Genomic DNA, 17,463 nt, shown 5'->3' on the forward strand with positions numbered 1-17,463 from the left:
GTTCACACACTCCAGCAGATCAACAGGACATGATGGAAATGTGGACGTGAGAACTGGGCTGCGTCTCAATCAGCTCCTGATGTCGGAGTGTACATGAGTTAGTGCACTATTAAGAAGTGTGACATGAGAACATCCTCATTATACATCCATCATCAAAACTGGTTATTAACGACAGCACTGCAAACAAAGTGCAAATATCAGCAACCACCAACTATTCCAGCATGTTTTACACAGCGGATACCCTTCCAGTTGCAACCCAGTACTGGGAAACACCCATTCACACACACACACACTCATACACTACGTCCAATTTAGTTGATCAGTTCCCCTATAGCGCATGTGTTTGGACTGTGTGGGAAACCGGAGCACCTGGAGGAAACCCACACCAACACGGGCGTGGGTTACATTAAAACATTAAAAGGGTTATTAAAATACTGATCGGCACTTTGTGTGTTTGATGAAAGACAGACATCAAATTCAACAGTCATAAATTCCATTTATTCTGTTCGAATGACAGCCAAATATACAATCCAGTTATTAAAAGCTCAAACGAGATGTCAAAACAACACCATAAAGCTGCTTGAGCAACTAAAACACACACAATACACTCACAGACCACATTTAAAAGCGGCAGTTCACACATACATGTCATCATTTATACACTATTCACAAAAGAAGATACTTAGAAAAATGTTGGAAACCTGTAACCATTGACTTTCATAGTCTGTAAAAAAGCACACCAATATTAGATTAGCGCTTATCAGCATTCTTCAAAGTGTCTTCTGTTGTGTTTAACAGAAAAAAGGAAACTTTAATGTCAATCGTGAGTCTTTTTTGGGTGAACTGTCCCCTTTACAGACTCAAGCTCATACTGATTCTGGATCAGCAGAGTGATAAATACGATAACAAGCCTTCAATTACAATCAGACAGAAAGAGAATACAAAAATACACCAGCATGGTTTAAAAAAAGAAACAGACGGGATTGAGGAAATATTCAGGTCAGCGTCCATTTATCATTTCACCAGCTTTAAAACACCTTCATCACTGGGACCTGTTTAAAGTGCATTTCAGAAGTCCAACCCAGTGATGCTCTTAAAGGGTCAGCTCACACATGAAGGAAGATTCTGTCATTAATCCCTCATCTTCATGCTGCTTCAATCCTCTGAGACATCCTCTAAGACACAAATGAGGATATTTTAGATGAAATCCTGGAGCTCTCTCATCCTCCATAGACAGCACGGCTCCTGAGATGCTCAAAGACCGAGAGCATGGACAATCATTCAGTGAGTCTTCAGCTGTGATCATATCAAGCTACAACACAACATCTGTGCTCCAAACAATTTGTTCTCTTGTCTTATGGGTCACGTGATTATGTGTTGCGACATGTAACTTTATAATATGCCAATATTATAGACATATCACTGTAATATTAAATAACATCTATATACTATTACAGGATTAAATCATATTAAGTTTATAGAATATAAACATGTCTGCAGATGTCCACACAGAAGACTTTTAATCCCACTTTATTTATTTAAAGCAGGATATCACACATCACAAAAATGCTTTTCTATTTAGAGTTTAGTCCTGTTTCTCATCCAAATATCTGAAAACTCTTAAATCAAGAAGCGTTTTCTAGAAAAGCACAACAAGAAATAATGAGTCAAAATTTTGTTTTGTTTTTTCTTAAAACAAGCAAAATAATCTGTCAATGGGGTAAACAGAATAATCTAGCGTTCACTTTCAAATAATATTCTTTTATTTCTTCCCCCATTTTCAGATCATTTTGCTTATTTTAAGAAAAAACTTTCTGCTTATTTTACCGTATATTGCACTTATCTAGACAATGCTTCTTGATTTAAGAGTTCTTAGATAACTACATTAGAAAAAAGACAAATATAAGCAGTGTATAGACACAATTAACATACATCAGCATACAAACACGCTTACCTGATGCTGAAGAGGAGAGAGTGCTGAGTACAGTCATTATTTTCTGGGGTGTTTGTGGATAAAACTACACTAATAGCTTCATAACATTATGGAAGTACCACTGAAGATGCATGAAGAGTCTCTCGAGACACAGTGCTGTCTATGGAGGATGAGAGAGCTCCAGGATCTCATCTAAAATGTCCTGAAGATGAACCAAAGGCTTAAAGGATCGAAACTACATGAGGGAGAGGAATCAATGGCAGATATTCAATTTCTGAGGGAGCTACACTACAAAAAAGGCTTTCCTTAAGAGCTTTTGTTTAATTTCTAGTCAAAATACCAAAGAATTCTTCAATCAAGAAGCATTTTCTAGACAAATAAAAAAGTATTGTTCTATTTTCAGAAATAATAGAGTGAAAAAGATCTTATATAGCTTTAAAATAAGCTAAATAATCTGCCAATGGGGTAAATTAAATAACCTTATGTCAAAAGGAAAAACTAAATTATTCTGCTCACCCCATTGTCAGATTATTCTGCTTGTTTTAAGGGAAACCCTCCTCATTTTGACTCATCATTGCTGAAAGCAACACTATATTATTGTGCTCGTCTAGAAAATACTACTTGATATCAGAGTTTGTAGACATTTGGACTAGAAACTAGACTAAAGAAGCATTATTCTGAGTGTGACCCAGCTGTAATCTCAGTGTTTCTCTCCATCTAGAAGAAGCTGGTCTTGAGTTTGATGGTTGGCGCGGCGGGTGCAGCGGGCAGGGTTTGTCTGGCGGTGCTCTTGGCTCTGCTGTGGGCTTGTTTGGACCTGATGGCCGCCTCCAGACGGGTCTTGAGCTCCGGAGCGGCTCCGATCACGGTCATGAAGGCGGCGGGGTAAAGCGGGCCGGTGTGCATCAGGCTCTGGAGGGCGAAATCATGCAGACCTTTAGAGCTGCTGGAGGAGGAGCTGAAGCTGGAGTCATCTAGCAGATAAGAGACCAGCGTGGGGACCAGCAGAGCCAACAGCTGAACACCTGCGACACACACACACACACACATTATTATAATGCTGCCTTTTTAAAGGTGACCTATTCTGCATCTTCTCACAAGCTGTAAATGCGTCTCTGCTGTCTCTCTAGAGTGTGTGTGTGTGTGTGTGTGTGTGTGAGTTTGAGCTGAGAACAGCACACAGATCATGTCCTCCAGCTCTCTAAAACTGACCCTTTCAGGCTTTGATCCTAACTGTGGTGTTTGGTGCCCGTCGCTTTAAATGCAAATGAGATTGTGCTCTTTTCAGAAGAGGGCGGAGCTACAGACAGATGTGAAACAGCAGTGTGTGTGTTGTGAGTGCTGGTCAGGTGTGTGTGATGCTTCTGTCAGTCTATGTGGCTCCTGTCTCTGTTCATCATCACCTCCACATCTATAATCCTCCTAGTCTATGCTGACATTATCTTCAGCAACTCTAATGGCTAATGGACAGACGGCTGCTGCTCACTCAGGCCTGCTGGACATGCTAATGAGATGGAGACTAGTGGGCGAGACTTTCCCCCTTTCCCAGAATGCCAATCAAAGTGTTTCTGCGTCATCTCTGTGTGATGGATCTGTGTAATGTTGCTCACGGTTGTGTTCCTCCGCCATGTTCACGAGTGTCTCCATCACGCGGACCCGCTCCTGCACGGCCTGCAGCTCCGCAGCGTTACACACACGCCGGCGCTCCACACTCTTCAGCTGCTCCACCAGCAGCGGCGCCAGCGTGTGGATGAAGGGGACAGAGAGACTGCGGGACGGCTGCTGGAGGATGGAGAGCAGCAGCTGACAGCAGCGCGCCTGAGTCTGCACACACACACACACACACACACACACAGATACACACACACCAAGGTTATAATAGTTTTAGTTTTTGTTTGGTTTTGACTTTTTGTTTTCATATTCAGGCAGTTTTAATCAGTTTATAGAGGCAGACTCGCTAGTTTTATTCCTTTATATATTTTGAAATGGCTTAGTTTTAGTTTAGTTTTTATTCAATTCAGCGTTTGTTTTAGTTTTTTGTGGTTGTAAATGGGGATATTTGTGAGGTGCAGGATTCAAAATCATCAGAATAAATGTTGTATAATAAAATATCAACCACACATTTTATTAAATGTATTCAGAGGACACATGAACACCATCATCTACCATCTACCCATCCTCAAACTCAACGTGAACCAGATCTTATCTGACGATCCTCCCTTCTTAGGACTCAACATGTCAGAAATATGCAGTCAGCAATCCTAATTTCAGTCAGTAAACATCACCATGAGCTGAAAATGGTCTCACTATTATGTTTTACAGCCCAACTGAAGCAGGATTCACTTATTTAAACTCCATTACGACTTTCTGTGATGAATTAAACTTCCGTTTGGCCAGATCCTCTCATTAAGCCCTCGGTTTACCAGCGCTGCAGTTGCTCTGGTTTAGTTCAGTCGCAGCAGGCTGTCATGTGCTGTTTGTGTTCGGTTGACTGAATCATGCATGCGCAGTATTATCAGTTCACCGCTTCTCAAATCTGATTGTACTGTTCTAATAACTGAATAACTCAGTATATATTGGTTTATTTTCAGTCAGAGGGGGGATCAGGCTGTTTAAAAGTAAGTCTTTGTGGATGAGAGTGCTGACCGGAGATGCAAATCGATTTAAACGATTGTTTGATTTGGTGAACTAATTCAACTGGTTCACTTAGAAGATCTGCTTAAAGAACGACGTATAATACAGAAATAAACCCATTATTGGGCACAAATATGTTAAAGTAATCATTTATTTAATGCTGTCAGCGTGCTGCTGTCATGTCCACTCGTTGTTTTTGTCGCGGGAGCAACGGTGAGGATGACTGGAGGAGGACCGGCTTGATCTGGCCAATGGCATTACTAATGCTCATGTATTAAAATACATTTACAAAGACGAAAACAAAGAAGGTTTTAGCTATAATGTTAGTTGAACACAATACAGTTTCAGTCAGGTCTGGTTTATTCAAAACTCTCATGTTTATTTTTATTCCAGTTAACGACAATGTTTTTAAATTTAGTTTTCATTTTTTTTGTTCGTTTCGTTAACTATTACAACCTTGACACGCCTTTAGTTTCCATCCAGAATTTGAGTGTGAGTGCAGTGTTTTGATGTCTGTGCAGCGCTACTGAAGTATTATTTAATCTGAGTGAGTTTATCAGGACCGGTTCTTGTTTCATTCAGTTTTAGTTTATCTTGAATAGTGAAATGACAGAAGGAGGTGTGTGAATGAAGCACGGCTCACCCAGGGGTCAGCAGAGTTGAGAGCGTGTGTGAAGCGCTCGATGCAGCCCTTCTGCAGGACACACACACTCATCAGGTCACCACTGGCCGACAGCAGGAACAGGGTGATGGCGGCCAGAAAACTGACCTCATCTACTGAGTCTGCACCACACAGAGAGAGAGAGAGAGAGATTAAATACGCCGTTCTGCACCATCTGGCAACCTGGGGGATTAAATATAATTGGCTAAACTGACAGTGGGCGGAGCTACAGATCAAAACAAAGACAGACATTCTGACACTGAACACACTCTCAAAGCAGAAGAACTGACAGTAGCAGTGTTTCTCAGATAAACATGTTCACTTAGCATGTGATTGCTTTTGCATTATTTCACATCTGTTATTTTCATTGGACAACTTAGAGCGCTTTCACACCTACACTTTTGTTTGGTCTCGTTTGCCCAGTTAGCGCGGTTCGTTTGGCATATGTGAACAGGGCAATCGCGCTCTGTTCCGCGCCAAAGTAATCGCTCCGAGATTGCTTGAATGAGGTGGTCTCGGCTCGATTGAAACGAACCCTGGACTGGATCGATTGCAGTGAGAAAGCGATCCGATCCGAGCGCGGTTATATCTCAGTGTGTTATGGATATGTAATAGGCTTACGGCTATATGAAGAGAGAATTATGAGTATGGCGGGAAGTTTCGCGAGTCTCCGGATGCCCGCAAACGAGTGATGATCTCCCGGTAATCTCGCGTCTCCCTCCCGGTCCTCAAATAGGCATCGTCGCGCACCCTTCTCACCCTCCCCACCGCATCTCTCCTCAGACACGTCGCGCGCACACCCTGTCAATCACCACCAAACCACCACCTCTCCTGACAGCTGAGCGGGACGCTGCAAAATAAACCCTGACACTCTGACCAATGTGAGGAGAGTTTACTCACACGGGACTTGTTTTAGCTCTTTTGGTCCGATTAGAAACTTTGCCGTGTGAAAGCGAACCGCTCCAAGAGCAAAGAGCAAAACTGTAACAATTGTAATCTCTGTTTCAGAACAACTGAATCCATTCACAGGTGTGAAAGCAGCCTTAATGACCAGAGACAGGTCTCATGACCCTAAGGTTAACTTCACACCTTTCTCTAATTTTCAGGAGGTAAAATATTGACCCTCAAGCATGACCAAATGACCAGAGAAGGCTCTGATGACCTTAAGGTTAACTTTCTAAAACTGCAGGAGGTGGAATATTGACTCTGGATCATCATGCTGACTCTGCAAACCTCAAATTTGTGCTTTGCAATCAGAAATAATGTGCACCTCGCTGAGAGAGAAGGTGGGCCTGACAGCCTAATAGCACGACCTTTGGCCAGTACCCAAATGTTGACTATAAAGGTGAGGCTTTCCTGCTGTAGCACTGGAAGCTCAGCTGTGAGACATCGCCTGACATTCTCAGACACATGTGCTGGTTTTCTATCGTGACTGCAACAGGCTCCCCAGTGCTTGAAGAGCAAAATGATGGCACGTCTCTGAGGTTGTATATGCTTATATCAAATCGCTTGCGGCTTCATTATCTGTCTTTTATTCACGTACTCCTCATCCTTATGTCGCATTATAAGCCTTTTATGCAGTTTTGTTGTATCTTGATTAATGATGTTCATGAGTATGATTCATGATTACACTGCAAAAAATGCTTTTCTTGCTTAGATTTTTGTCTTGTTTCTACTCTAAATATCTAAAATTTCTTATATCAAGAAGCATTTTTTAGACAAGCAAAACATATTGCCTTGTTTTGAGAAATAATATGCCAATATTAAGTCAGTTTTTCCTTGAAACAAGCAAAATAATCTGCCAATGGCGTAAGCAAATTAATCTTGTTTTTTCTTTTGACGTAAGATTATTTTGCTTGTTTTAAGGAAAAACTGACTTAATATTGGCATAATATTTCTCAAAACAAGGCAATATGTTTTGCTTGTTTAGAAAATTCTTCTTGATTTAGGAATTTTTAGATATTTGGACTAGAAACAGGACAAAAACCGAAGTAAGAAAAGCATTTTTTGCAGTGTATTGACTATTATTGTGATGGTTGATATATCAGCTGTGTGGTCAGCAATAAGCAGCTGTATTGCTAGACTAATATGGTGTATGGGTTGATTAGCACCTCACATATCTCACTTGCTTGGGGGATACTAAACACAGAGCAGCTCTAATAAATAAACCACACACACACACACACAGGCTCAGTGCTCTCACCGCTGGGCTGTGAGTCCTCCAGGACGGTGGCCAGACTGCTGCGCACCAGAGCGCTCCACTGTGCGTGTGTGTGTGCTGCTGTTGAGCTCAGGATGGTCTTGATGGCCTGTAGAGCTGCAGAAACCGGCGCTGAAACACTGTTATCCGCAGTCTTCACCGCCGTCTCTCTCAGCACGCCGGTGATCAGGAACAGCACCGTGGGCAGGATGGTCATACTGCCTGCAAACACACCAACAACACTCAAACTAATATAGAGTGCTTCAGATGTTGATACCACACTGCAAACACACAGTTCTTATGTAGAGTTTCTGTCTTGTTCTAGTCCAAATATCTAAAAACTGAAAAATCTAAAAGCATTTTCTGGACAAGCACAACAATATAGTCTTGTTTTCAGAAATAATGAGTCAAAAATAAGCAAGTTTCTCCTTAAAACAAGCAGAATAATTTCAAAATGGAGAAGAGAAATCATCTCAAAACAAAAACCCCACTGGCAGATTATTGTTTTCTATCATGGCTTTACAGTCAATAAAAGTGATTATAATGGAAGTCAATGGAGCGAAAACAGCACCAACATCACCAAAGAGGGTATAAAGCGTGTGTGTACCTGCGGGAGAGCAGAGAGACGGCAGCTCTGCAAGTGCAGTGACGCTGTTGGCCACCAGGCGGCTGCTGTGTTCAGACAGGCTCTGCGGGCTGCGTCTGCAGGTGTCTGTGTTCTTCTCCTTCAGCTGTGGCAGGTGTCGCACCAGGATGAACACCAGCAGCTCCATCGCAGCAAACACCAGAGATTTACCTGGAAGAAGCTCACCGCTGTCTGCTCCCTCCCCGAGCACACACACACCATCCTCATTCACACCGCCCTCTGCAGCTCACACACACAGGTAGAGAGGGAGAGACACACACACACACACACACACACACACACACACACAAACACACACACACACAATCACATGTTGTTTTATTACCACAAAAGTATATTTTCTTTAGTGAAATACTTTGATATAATAATGCTGTGCTGCTGTTTTGCTGGAGCTCATCACATTACCTCACAAAATATGTTCTTTTTTGCTTTGATAACTATTAATAAAGTCATTATAAAATGCTGTTTTCTGCTTCACATAAAGTTTTATTCAGCATCCAGCTATTGGGACCACAGATTTTTTGAAAAACATTAATTTTTAATAACTTTCTTTATAAGAGTATTTTTTGCAGATTGCATGTTATGCTATATCTTTAATTTTGTTTGTGAAAAACAGGACTAAAGGATTGATAGCCCCGCCCTTAAGGACTGATAGCCCTGCCCTAAATGATTGAAAGCCCCGCCCTAAAGGACTGATAGCCCCGCCCTAAAGGACTGATAGCTTCACCCTAAAGGACTGATAGCTCCACCCTAAAGGACTGATAGCTCCGCCCTTAATGACTGATAGCTCCGCCCTAAAGGACTGATAGCTCCCCCCTTAAGGACTGATAGCTCTGCCCTTAAGGACTGTTAGCCCCGCCCTAAAGGACTGAAAGCTCTACCCTAAAGGACTGATAGCTCCACCCTAAAGGATTGATAGCTCCGCCCTAAATGACGGATAGCCCCGCCCTAAATTATTGATAACTCCGCCCTAAAGGACTGATAGCCCCGCCCTAAAGAACTGATATCCACACCCTAAAATACTGACTACCCCGCCCTAAAGGAGGGAGAATAATTCTGACTTCAGCTGTATATGGGTGTGTGTGTGTGTGTGTGTGTCTGTGTGTGTGTGTGTGTGTGTGTGTGTGTGTGTGTGTGTCTGTGTGTGTGTGTCTGTGTGTGTGTGTGTGGGACTCACTGTTGCTCCTGCGCTGCTCCAGATGCTCCTGTGCGGCGTGTATGGTCTTCTGCACCACCGCTGTGACCTGCAGCTGAACACTGGACGGGTCTCGGGTCAGCAGGAGCCGGTGCAGAACATTCAGCAGCTCCACCGCCAGCAGCTGCAACACACACACACACACACACACACACACACACACACACACACACACACACACACACACACACACACACACACACACACACACACACACCACGGTAAGGGCCCATTCATGATAAATTCTCACATCAACCTTTGTGTTGTCTGTAATTCAGTATACAGCCACCTTCACTAAACCTCTGAAATAAGGCAGAAACATTTCATCTCAATCCTTGAAGAAACAAGCTGATCACACACTGAGAATGTTTGGGTTTCCCCTCATCAGTGTGTGTATGTCAGCAGTGGACAACACTCCGCTCTCACTACAGTAAAGAGTGTGTTTTATCATGATATAAGCTCCTGCGGAAGTGGAGAAAGTGTTCAGCAGAACAATATTCATTAAGAGTTAAAGCAGCAGGTCATTAAAGCAGATCCACACACACACACACACACACACACACACACACACACAGACTGACACACACCTGATCTTCAGCGATGTGTGTGCGGGCGATGGGTGAGTCCAGCAGTGTGCAGACGGCCCTCAGACATGACATCACATCCTCTATGGGCTCCTCAGCACGAGGGAAACACAGGAACTCAATGCTGATGCCTGAAACACACACACACACACACACACACACACACACGGGGGTCACACACTGCAAAAACACTTCTTTTACTCAGAGTTTTTGTCCGGTTTCTGGTCCAGAAATGTACAAACTCTTAAATGAGTCAGCATTTTCAACACAAGCACAACACTCTCTCTTATTTTCAGAAATCACCAGTCAAAATGAGGAGAGTTTCTCTTTAAAACAAGCAGAATAATCTGACAATGCAGGAAGAACATAACAATAATAAACCAGAAAAGCCCTCGGTTAGAGCACATGTTCTGCAGTGTGTGTGTGTGTGTGTGTGTGTCTGACCCAGCAGCAGATGCAGTCGGTCCTTCACCAGCTCCTCTGGGTGTTTGGCAGGCTGCACAGCGGCTCCAGAAGCAGCAGAATCTTCAGTGATGCCGAAGCCGGTGCTGCTGAGCCACAGAGCCTCGGCGTGCAGCACTGATGCCCAGGAGCTGCGGTAGTGGAGCCGCGCCGTGTCGATGGTCTCTGGAGTGTAAAACGCTCCTCCTGATCAACACACACACACAACACAACATCAGCACCTCATAATCAAGGGGAGACTGTAGGGTGGGCGGCACGGTGGCGCAGTGGTTAGCACTGTCGCCTCACAGCAAGAAGGTCTCTGGTTTGAGCCTCAGCATGGTCAGTTGGTGTTTCTGTGTGGAGTTTGCATGTTCTCCCCGTGTTGGTGTGGGTTTCCTCCGGGTGCTCCGGTTTCCCCCACAGTCCAAACACATGCGCTATAGGGGAACTGATCAACTAAATTAAAGTGTATGAGTGTGTATGGGTGTTTTCCAGTGATGGGTTGCAGGTGGAAGGGCAACCGCTGTGTAAAACATATGCTGGAATAGTTGGCGGTTCATTCCGCTGTGGCCACCCTTGACGAATAAAGGGACTCAGCTGAAGGAATTTGAATGACTGCAGGGTTTTTACAATCAGTCATTTAAAGGGACAGTACACCCGAAAGTGACGGTGTAATGCTGCAGTGTTTTACCGTCGGCCGGCAGCTGGCTAGAGAACTCCGCTGGCAGGGTGAGCAGGGCATAATCCCGCAGCAGCTCCAGCCACAGGCGACTGAGGGACGGCAGCTCCGGCTGGACCAGAACCATCAGACTGTCTGGAGGAAGAACATCTGCAGCTTCATCTTCATCCTCATCCTCACCGGCTGGAGGACGCACCGGCCGCGCCCGCGACTCCTGCTTAATGTCCATCGCCACCACAAACACCTGAAGCACAGACAGAGCCAGGTCAAGAAACACGGCTGCGTTTCCACTGCAGATCCTGATAGTCAGTTCTGATTTTGTGACTGTATCTGATTGTTTTGCTGACCTGCTTACATCATCTTTTAAAAGAGACTCGTATCCGATCGTCTGCATTTACACCGCACACAGCAAACGCACAATGACCAGGAAAAAAAGAGCGTGCGCTGACTAACAGCTGATAATGAAAGAGTGCTCTTTTCTCTACTCCTCTATGCAATCTGTTCGACAGATAGCCCCGCCCTAAAGATTGAAAGTCCCGCCCTAAAGGACTGATAGCCCCACCCTAAAGGACAGATTGATCTACCCTAAAGGACTGATAGCACTGCCCTTAAAAAATTGATAGCCCCGCCCTAAAGGAGTGATAGCCCCGCCCTAAAAGACTGATTGCCCCACCTGGATGGTCTGGATGGTCAGTTCTGATTTTGTGACTGTATCTGGTTGTTTTTGTGACCTGCTTACATCATCTTTTAAAGGTGACTCGTATCCGATCGTCTGCATTTACACCCCACACAGCAAACACACAATGACCAGGAAAAACAGCTGATAATGAACATACTATAGTTCATGACAGAAAGCTGCTCATTTGTCCATCTTCTTTTGATAATTCAGCTTTATCAAACCTTTAAGCATCTTAATGCAATGTCCATGCCGTGATTTATGCACGTGATGTAGCTATGCACTAGTTTTATATTAGTTTATCTTGGTGGACATTGCGCTCTCTCGCTCTCGTAAATACCTGTGCTATATGACAATATAAAGCTGTTTCAGTCCTCATGTATGAGATTTAAGGTTTAGGGCTCTGCTGAAGTCTGTTCTGAAGTGAAAGTGTCAGAGTTGACATCATTTGCGATGGTTTTTTATGATGCGCGACATTGACAGGTGAAAATCTGATCTACCTGCTTACACTGCAGACACCAGAACACAGATCCCATTCATATCAGATACATTTCCACATATGAACAAGGCCTGAATCTGATTGGAGTCAATCTGAATCCATGTGATTTGTTCCTGCTTACACGTACATGGGCCATACTCCATCTGTGCCACATGAACAGTGCAGTGTAAACGCGGTCCTACATGCACAGCACAACTCACAGTTACGAAATCCAACTCGCAAATTCAAAACACAATTTAAGAATCTACAAGTAAATGAGCATTATTAATTGCACAAATGAACTGCATTTGTGTATTTATGAATCGCATTTTGACTTTACAAATTGGATTTGCTAATTTATTAATTGTGTTTTTTACTAATGGTGTTTTGTTTGCTGTGCACGTATGACTTTGTAAATGCATTAAGTTTGAGACCTCTCTGTCTCCATGAAACATGATGCTAACACTTGCTGATTTACTGAACAAGGAGCAGAAAATCCTGCAAAATGCTTGAATTTTAATCTCACTGCAATAAAAAATGAGTTTGTCTTGTTTCTGGTCCAAAAGGTTTTAATTCAAGAAGCAGTTTCTAGAAAAGTGCATAATATAGTGTTGCTTTCAGAAATAATGAGTTAAAATGAAGAGAGTTTTTCCTTAAAACAAGCAAAATTATCTGACACTGGAGGAAGAGAAATCATCTTATGTTAAAAGGAGAAACTAAATTATTTTTATTCCTCCAGTGACAGAATATTCTGCTTGTTTTAAATAAAAACTCTCTTCATTTTGACTCATTACTGAACAACAACACTATTGTTTTTACTTGTCTAGAAAATGCTTCTTGCTTTAAGAGTTTTGAAATATTTGGACTAGAAACAAGACACAAATCTAAGTAAGGAAAGTATTCTTTGCAGTTAAATGCCAACTTGTATGCAATGTCCACTTTTTATGTACTAAGAGATGCATCGCTTTAAAAAGTGTACACATAAAAACACTGTTAGGCAATAACTGCTTTGGGATTAAATCCTTCTGTCTCTAAAGATGAACTCTTATTCTAATGAATATGCCTGCTTAATAAAACTGCATAATGGCATTTAAACAAAACAATGTTTTGCATCTAAATATCTTCCTGTGTGTGTGAGTGTGAAAATGAAATGTCAGAAAGCATTTGAGTGACTCTTCATTTCTGGCTGATCTGCAGCTTTATTTCTCCGTGTTCTGCAGTGTTTACAGTGCTGTACCTCCGCCCAGGCCTTCAGCACTGCCAGTTTCTCCATGGTGGTGGCGCTCTCGCTGTACAGCTGGCTGGAGCTGCTCTTCCCTGTCTGCACTTTATCCAGAGACGACACCAGCAGGTTGTGCACACGCCGCAGGTCATTCAGGTCACTGACCACACCGCTGCCGATCCACGCACTGCACACCTAAACACACACACACGCACGCACGCGTTTGTTTTTGCAAATTGTTTGTTTTTCTGAAATGCCTCTGGTTTTAAACTCTACACACTGTGTTTTCTATTGCCCTACACCTGAACCTTTCCCTTACAGCACAGCACTCCAAAGCTTTATTATTACACGATTATTAGCAATACTGATACTGTGCACTGTGTGTTCTGTGTTATTGTTATAGCTGTCATACTATTCCATGCGTTCCTTTGCTTATACACTTTTACACCAAACACACAAGCACACACAAAAATCTTGTATGCTATACTGACCTTTTTATTTTGCATTTGATTTGTCACTTGTAAATTATATATCTCACAGCATAATAATAATAATAATAATAATAATAATAATAATAAAAATATTAATAGTGATAATAATAATAATAAAATAATAATAATAATAACAATAATAATAGTAATAAAAATATAAGTAATAATAATAACAATAATATTAGCAGTGATAATAATAATAGTAATAATATTAGTAATAATAATAATAATAATATTAGTAGTGATAATAATAATAATAATAATATTATTAGTAATAAAAATATTAGTAGTGATAATAATAATATTATTAATAATAATAATAATAATAATAATAATAATAATAATATTCGTAATAAAAATATTAGTAATAATAATAATATTAGCAGTGAAAATAATAATAATAATAATAATAATAATAATAATAGTAATAATAATATTAATAATAATAATAATATTCGTAATAAAAATATTAGTAATAATAACTATTTTAGCAGTGATAATAATAATAATTATTATTATTATTATATTAGTAATAGTAATATTAGTAATAATAAAAATAATATTAGTAGTGATAATAATAATAATAATAATAATAATAATAATAATAATAATGATAAATATTGAGTTTCCTTATCTTTGGGGAGAATAAATCAATAATGCAAAATTTAAAAAAAAAGGTAAACATTTTATATTTGACTCCAAATTTTATTTACTTTTAAAAGATTACTGAGATGTTTAAATGATGATCTTTCAATATATTTAGCAGTGTGAAGCAGAAGACTGAATGTGTGATTGCTCAGAGGTTTACCTGACAGGCTTTAGCAGTGATGTCTGAAGGTGTGTCTGGCGAAAATGCAGGACGCAGAGCAGCGCCAACCTGTGGAGGAACACGAGAAGAGCAGCAGCGTCAGACAGTGCAGAAGATGACACTCAAACTCGAGAAAAAGACGTGTGTTTGGTGAATAATGCTGCCAGTATTACAGCTCTTTCACACCCCATGTGTTAAGCTAGAAACTAGCTATATTTATAATCATTATTATACAAATATAGTTACAATAACAACATTTAAACATAATCAATATAGAAGTGATTTCTGTGTATGAATGCACTGACGTTGGCCTGGTACTGCTCCAGAATGACGTGAGATGGAAACTCTGGGTCTGGAACAGCAGCGAACTTCTTAATGATGTCCTCCAGCGCCTGCAGGCCGGCCATGCGCAGCTGGTTACTGTGGTCGGTCGCCGCCATGAAGGCCATGCGGATTAGATCACACAGATGCAGGACCAGGAAATCCGCTGTGGAGAAACAACAACAGCGGCGTTCACATCTAGACCACTGAGATCCACATCAGACACGCTATAAGAGCGTTCACACACAAAACACACACACGCACACACACACACACTCACACACGCACACGCACACTCACACACGCACACACACACGCACACGTCTCCATTACACTGCAGCAGCTCTCCACTGTGTTTCTCTATGTAAACCGCTGGATATTACCGCTGTGTGTGTGTATGATTGTCTTTGTGTGTATGAGTGTGTGTGCATCTCTAATTGTGTGTGTGTGTGTGTGTGTGTGTGTGTATGATCCGCTCACCCTCAGGGTTTTTGATCTTGGCGATGCGCGCCTCTGCCAGATGGAAGTGGGCGTGGTCAGCGTTCTCACACAGGTGTATGATGCGGCACAGACACTCGGCTGCGAACACACGCGTGACCCAACGAGGAGCGACCGTCGCTTTCATCTTCTCATCCTGACCCAGAGACGTGAACATGATGTCATCGTCCATCTCATCCTTCTTCTCTGAGTCTTCATCATCATCCTTCCTTCTGCTGTCAGACGCCACGGCTCCGCCCACCTCTGACACACACACACACACATATATATATTTATTCATACATATATATATATATATATATACACACCCTTTTAAATATACATACACACATATATTCATAAACACACACACAGACACACACAGCCAGAAACATGCGCACACACACACACACACAGACACACACTAACTAAATGAATGGAGTTGCACTAAGAGGACGGCTCGTACCTGTGGTAGCTGCTAGCACGTCTTTGCAGAGCTTCAGCCAATGAGAGAGCTTCTCCACTGCCAGAGACGACAGCATGTGACCCAGCGTGTCGTGAATGTCGGAGCACAACTTCCTGTCAGTCTCGCGGTCCAGCATCCCGAAGAGAACGCCCTCCAGACCCGTCTCCGTGATGTTCAGATCTGACCAACACACAGCAATCAGTTATATTGCGTGTGTGTTTGTGTGTGCATGTTGTACTAGTGGTGCTGGGTGTGTGTGTGTGTGTGTGTGTGTGTCGTACTGGTGGTGCTGTTGTCTTTGGTGTCTCCGGCGCGGCGGGCGAGACTCATGGCGTATTCACACACCTCTGCAGCTTCTCTTTGCGCCATCTGTCTGAGACACGCCACTGCAGCGCGCCGTAACAACAGGTGAGAGCTGCACAGGTGTACCTGTACACACACACACACACTTTACATCAAGCAAAGCAAAACATGCTCAAAGAACTTTACTGAGAGTGTAATGGAGTTATTTATAGACCAATGCCACTCTCCTCTATTGAACTCTCTTTTCTTTTTGGAAAAAACATACAAACACAAACACACACACACACATATATATATATGTACATACAAACATTTACACATGCAGACGTTCAGTGTAAATGCAGACATGCAGTTAAATGCAGTATAAATGCAGATTTGCATTGTAAATGTAGTTTAAATGCAGTGTAAATGCAGATGTGCAGTGTAAATCCAGTTTTAATGTGGATATGCAGTGTAAATGCAGCTTAAAATGCGGCTGTGCAGTGTAAATCCAGTTTAAATGCAGTGCAAATGCAGATATGCAGTTTAAATCCAGTTTTAATGCAGATATGCAGTGTAAATCCAGTTTAAATGCAGATGTGCAGTGTAAATACAGTGCAAATGTAGAGATGCAGTGTGAATCCAGTTTAAATGCGGATGTGCAGTGTAAATCCAGTTTAAATCCAGTTTTAATGCAGATATGCAGTGTAAATCCAGTTTAAATGCAGATGTGCAGTGTAAATCCAGTTTAAATGCAGATGTGCAGTGTAAACACAGTGTAAATGCAGATGTGCAGTGTTAATCCAGTTTAAATGCAGATGTGCAGTGTAAATACAGTGCAAATGTAGAGATGTAGTGTGAATCCAGTTTAAATGCGGAAGTGCAGTGTAAATCCAGTTTAAATCCAGTTTTAATGCAGATGTGCAGTGTAAATACAGTGCAAATGTAGAGATGCAGTGTGAATCCAATTTAAATGCGGATGTGCAGTGTAAATCCAGTTTAAATCCAGTTTTAATGCAGATGTGCAGTGTAAATCCAGTTTAAATGCAGATGTGCAGTGTAAATCCAGTTTAAATGCAGATGTGCAGTGTAAATCCAGTTTAAATGCAGATGTGCAGTGTAAATCCAGTTTAAATGCAGATGTGCAGTGTAAACACAGTTTAAATGCAGATGTGCAGTGTAAATCCAGTTTAAATGCAGATGTGCAGTGTAAATCCAGTTTAAATGCAGATGTGCAGTGTAAATCCAGTTTAAATGCAGATGTGC

At 41.8% G+C, this 17,463-nt stretch overlaps 1 protein-coding gene across 3 annotated transcripts in view; it reads right to left on the minus strand.

Moving 5' to 3' along the window:
- Positions 1-476: 476 nt before the first annotated feature.
- Positions 477-17,463, minus strand: part of heatr5b (HEAT repeat containing 5B) — a 32,174-nt gene continuing 15,187 nt past the window's right edge. The window contains exons 22-37 of one of the 3 annotated variants that reach the window (XR_012389051.1): positions 16,197-16,344; positions 15,916-16,095; positions 15,453-15,713; positions 14,957-15,138; positions 14,652-14,720; positions 13,368-13,547; positions 10,989-11,220; positions 10,298-10,501; positions 9,857-9,984; positions 9,252-9,393; positions 8,036-8,293; positions 7,432-7,650; positions 5,211-5,350; positions 3,544-3,757; positions 2,148-2,958; positions 477-1,209 (exon numbers count right to left, since the gene is read on the minus strand). Coding sequence is in view for 1 of the 3 variants with exons in the window: in XM_009307044.5 (XP_009305319.1) it covers positions 2,651-2,958; positions 3,544-3,757; positions 5,211-5,350; positions 7,432-7,650; positions 8,036-8,293; positions 9,252-9,393; positions 9,857-9,984; positions 10,298-10,501; positions 10,989-11,220; positions 13,368-13,547; positions 14,652-14,720; positions 14,957-15,138; positions 15,453-15,713; positions 15,916-16,095; positions 16,197-16,344 (2,865 nt within the window). In the remaining 2 variants the exon portion in view is untranslated. Of the gene's footprint in view, positions 2,959-3,543; positions 3,758-5,210; positions 5,351-7,431; positions 7,651-8,035; positions 8,294-9,251; positions 9,394-9,856; positions 9,985-10,297; positions 10,502-10,988; positions 11,221-13,367; positions 13,548-14,651; positions 14,721-14,956; positions 15,139-15,452; positions 15,714-15,915; positions 16,096-16,196; positions 16,345-17,463 lie in introns of all 3 variants that reach the window. The other 2 variants (XR_012389050.1, XM_009307044.5) reach the window with 2 other exon arrangements.

This window comes from Danio rerio, chromosome 13 (assembly GCF_049306965.1).
Source record: "Danio rerio strain Tuebingen ecotype United States chromosome 13, GRCz12tu, whole genome shotgun sequence".
Taxonomy (NCBI): domain Eukaryota; kingdom Metazoa; phylum Chordata; class Actinopteri; order Cypriniformes; family Danionidae; genus Danio; species Danio rerio.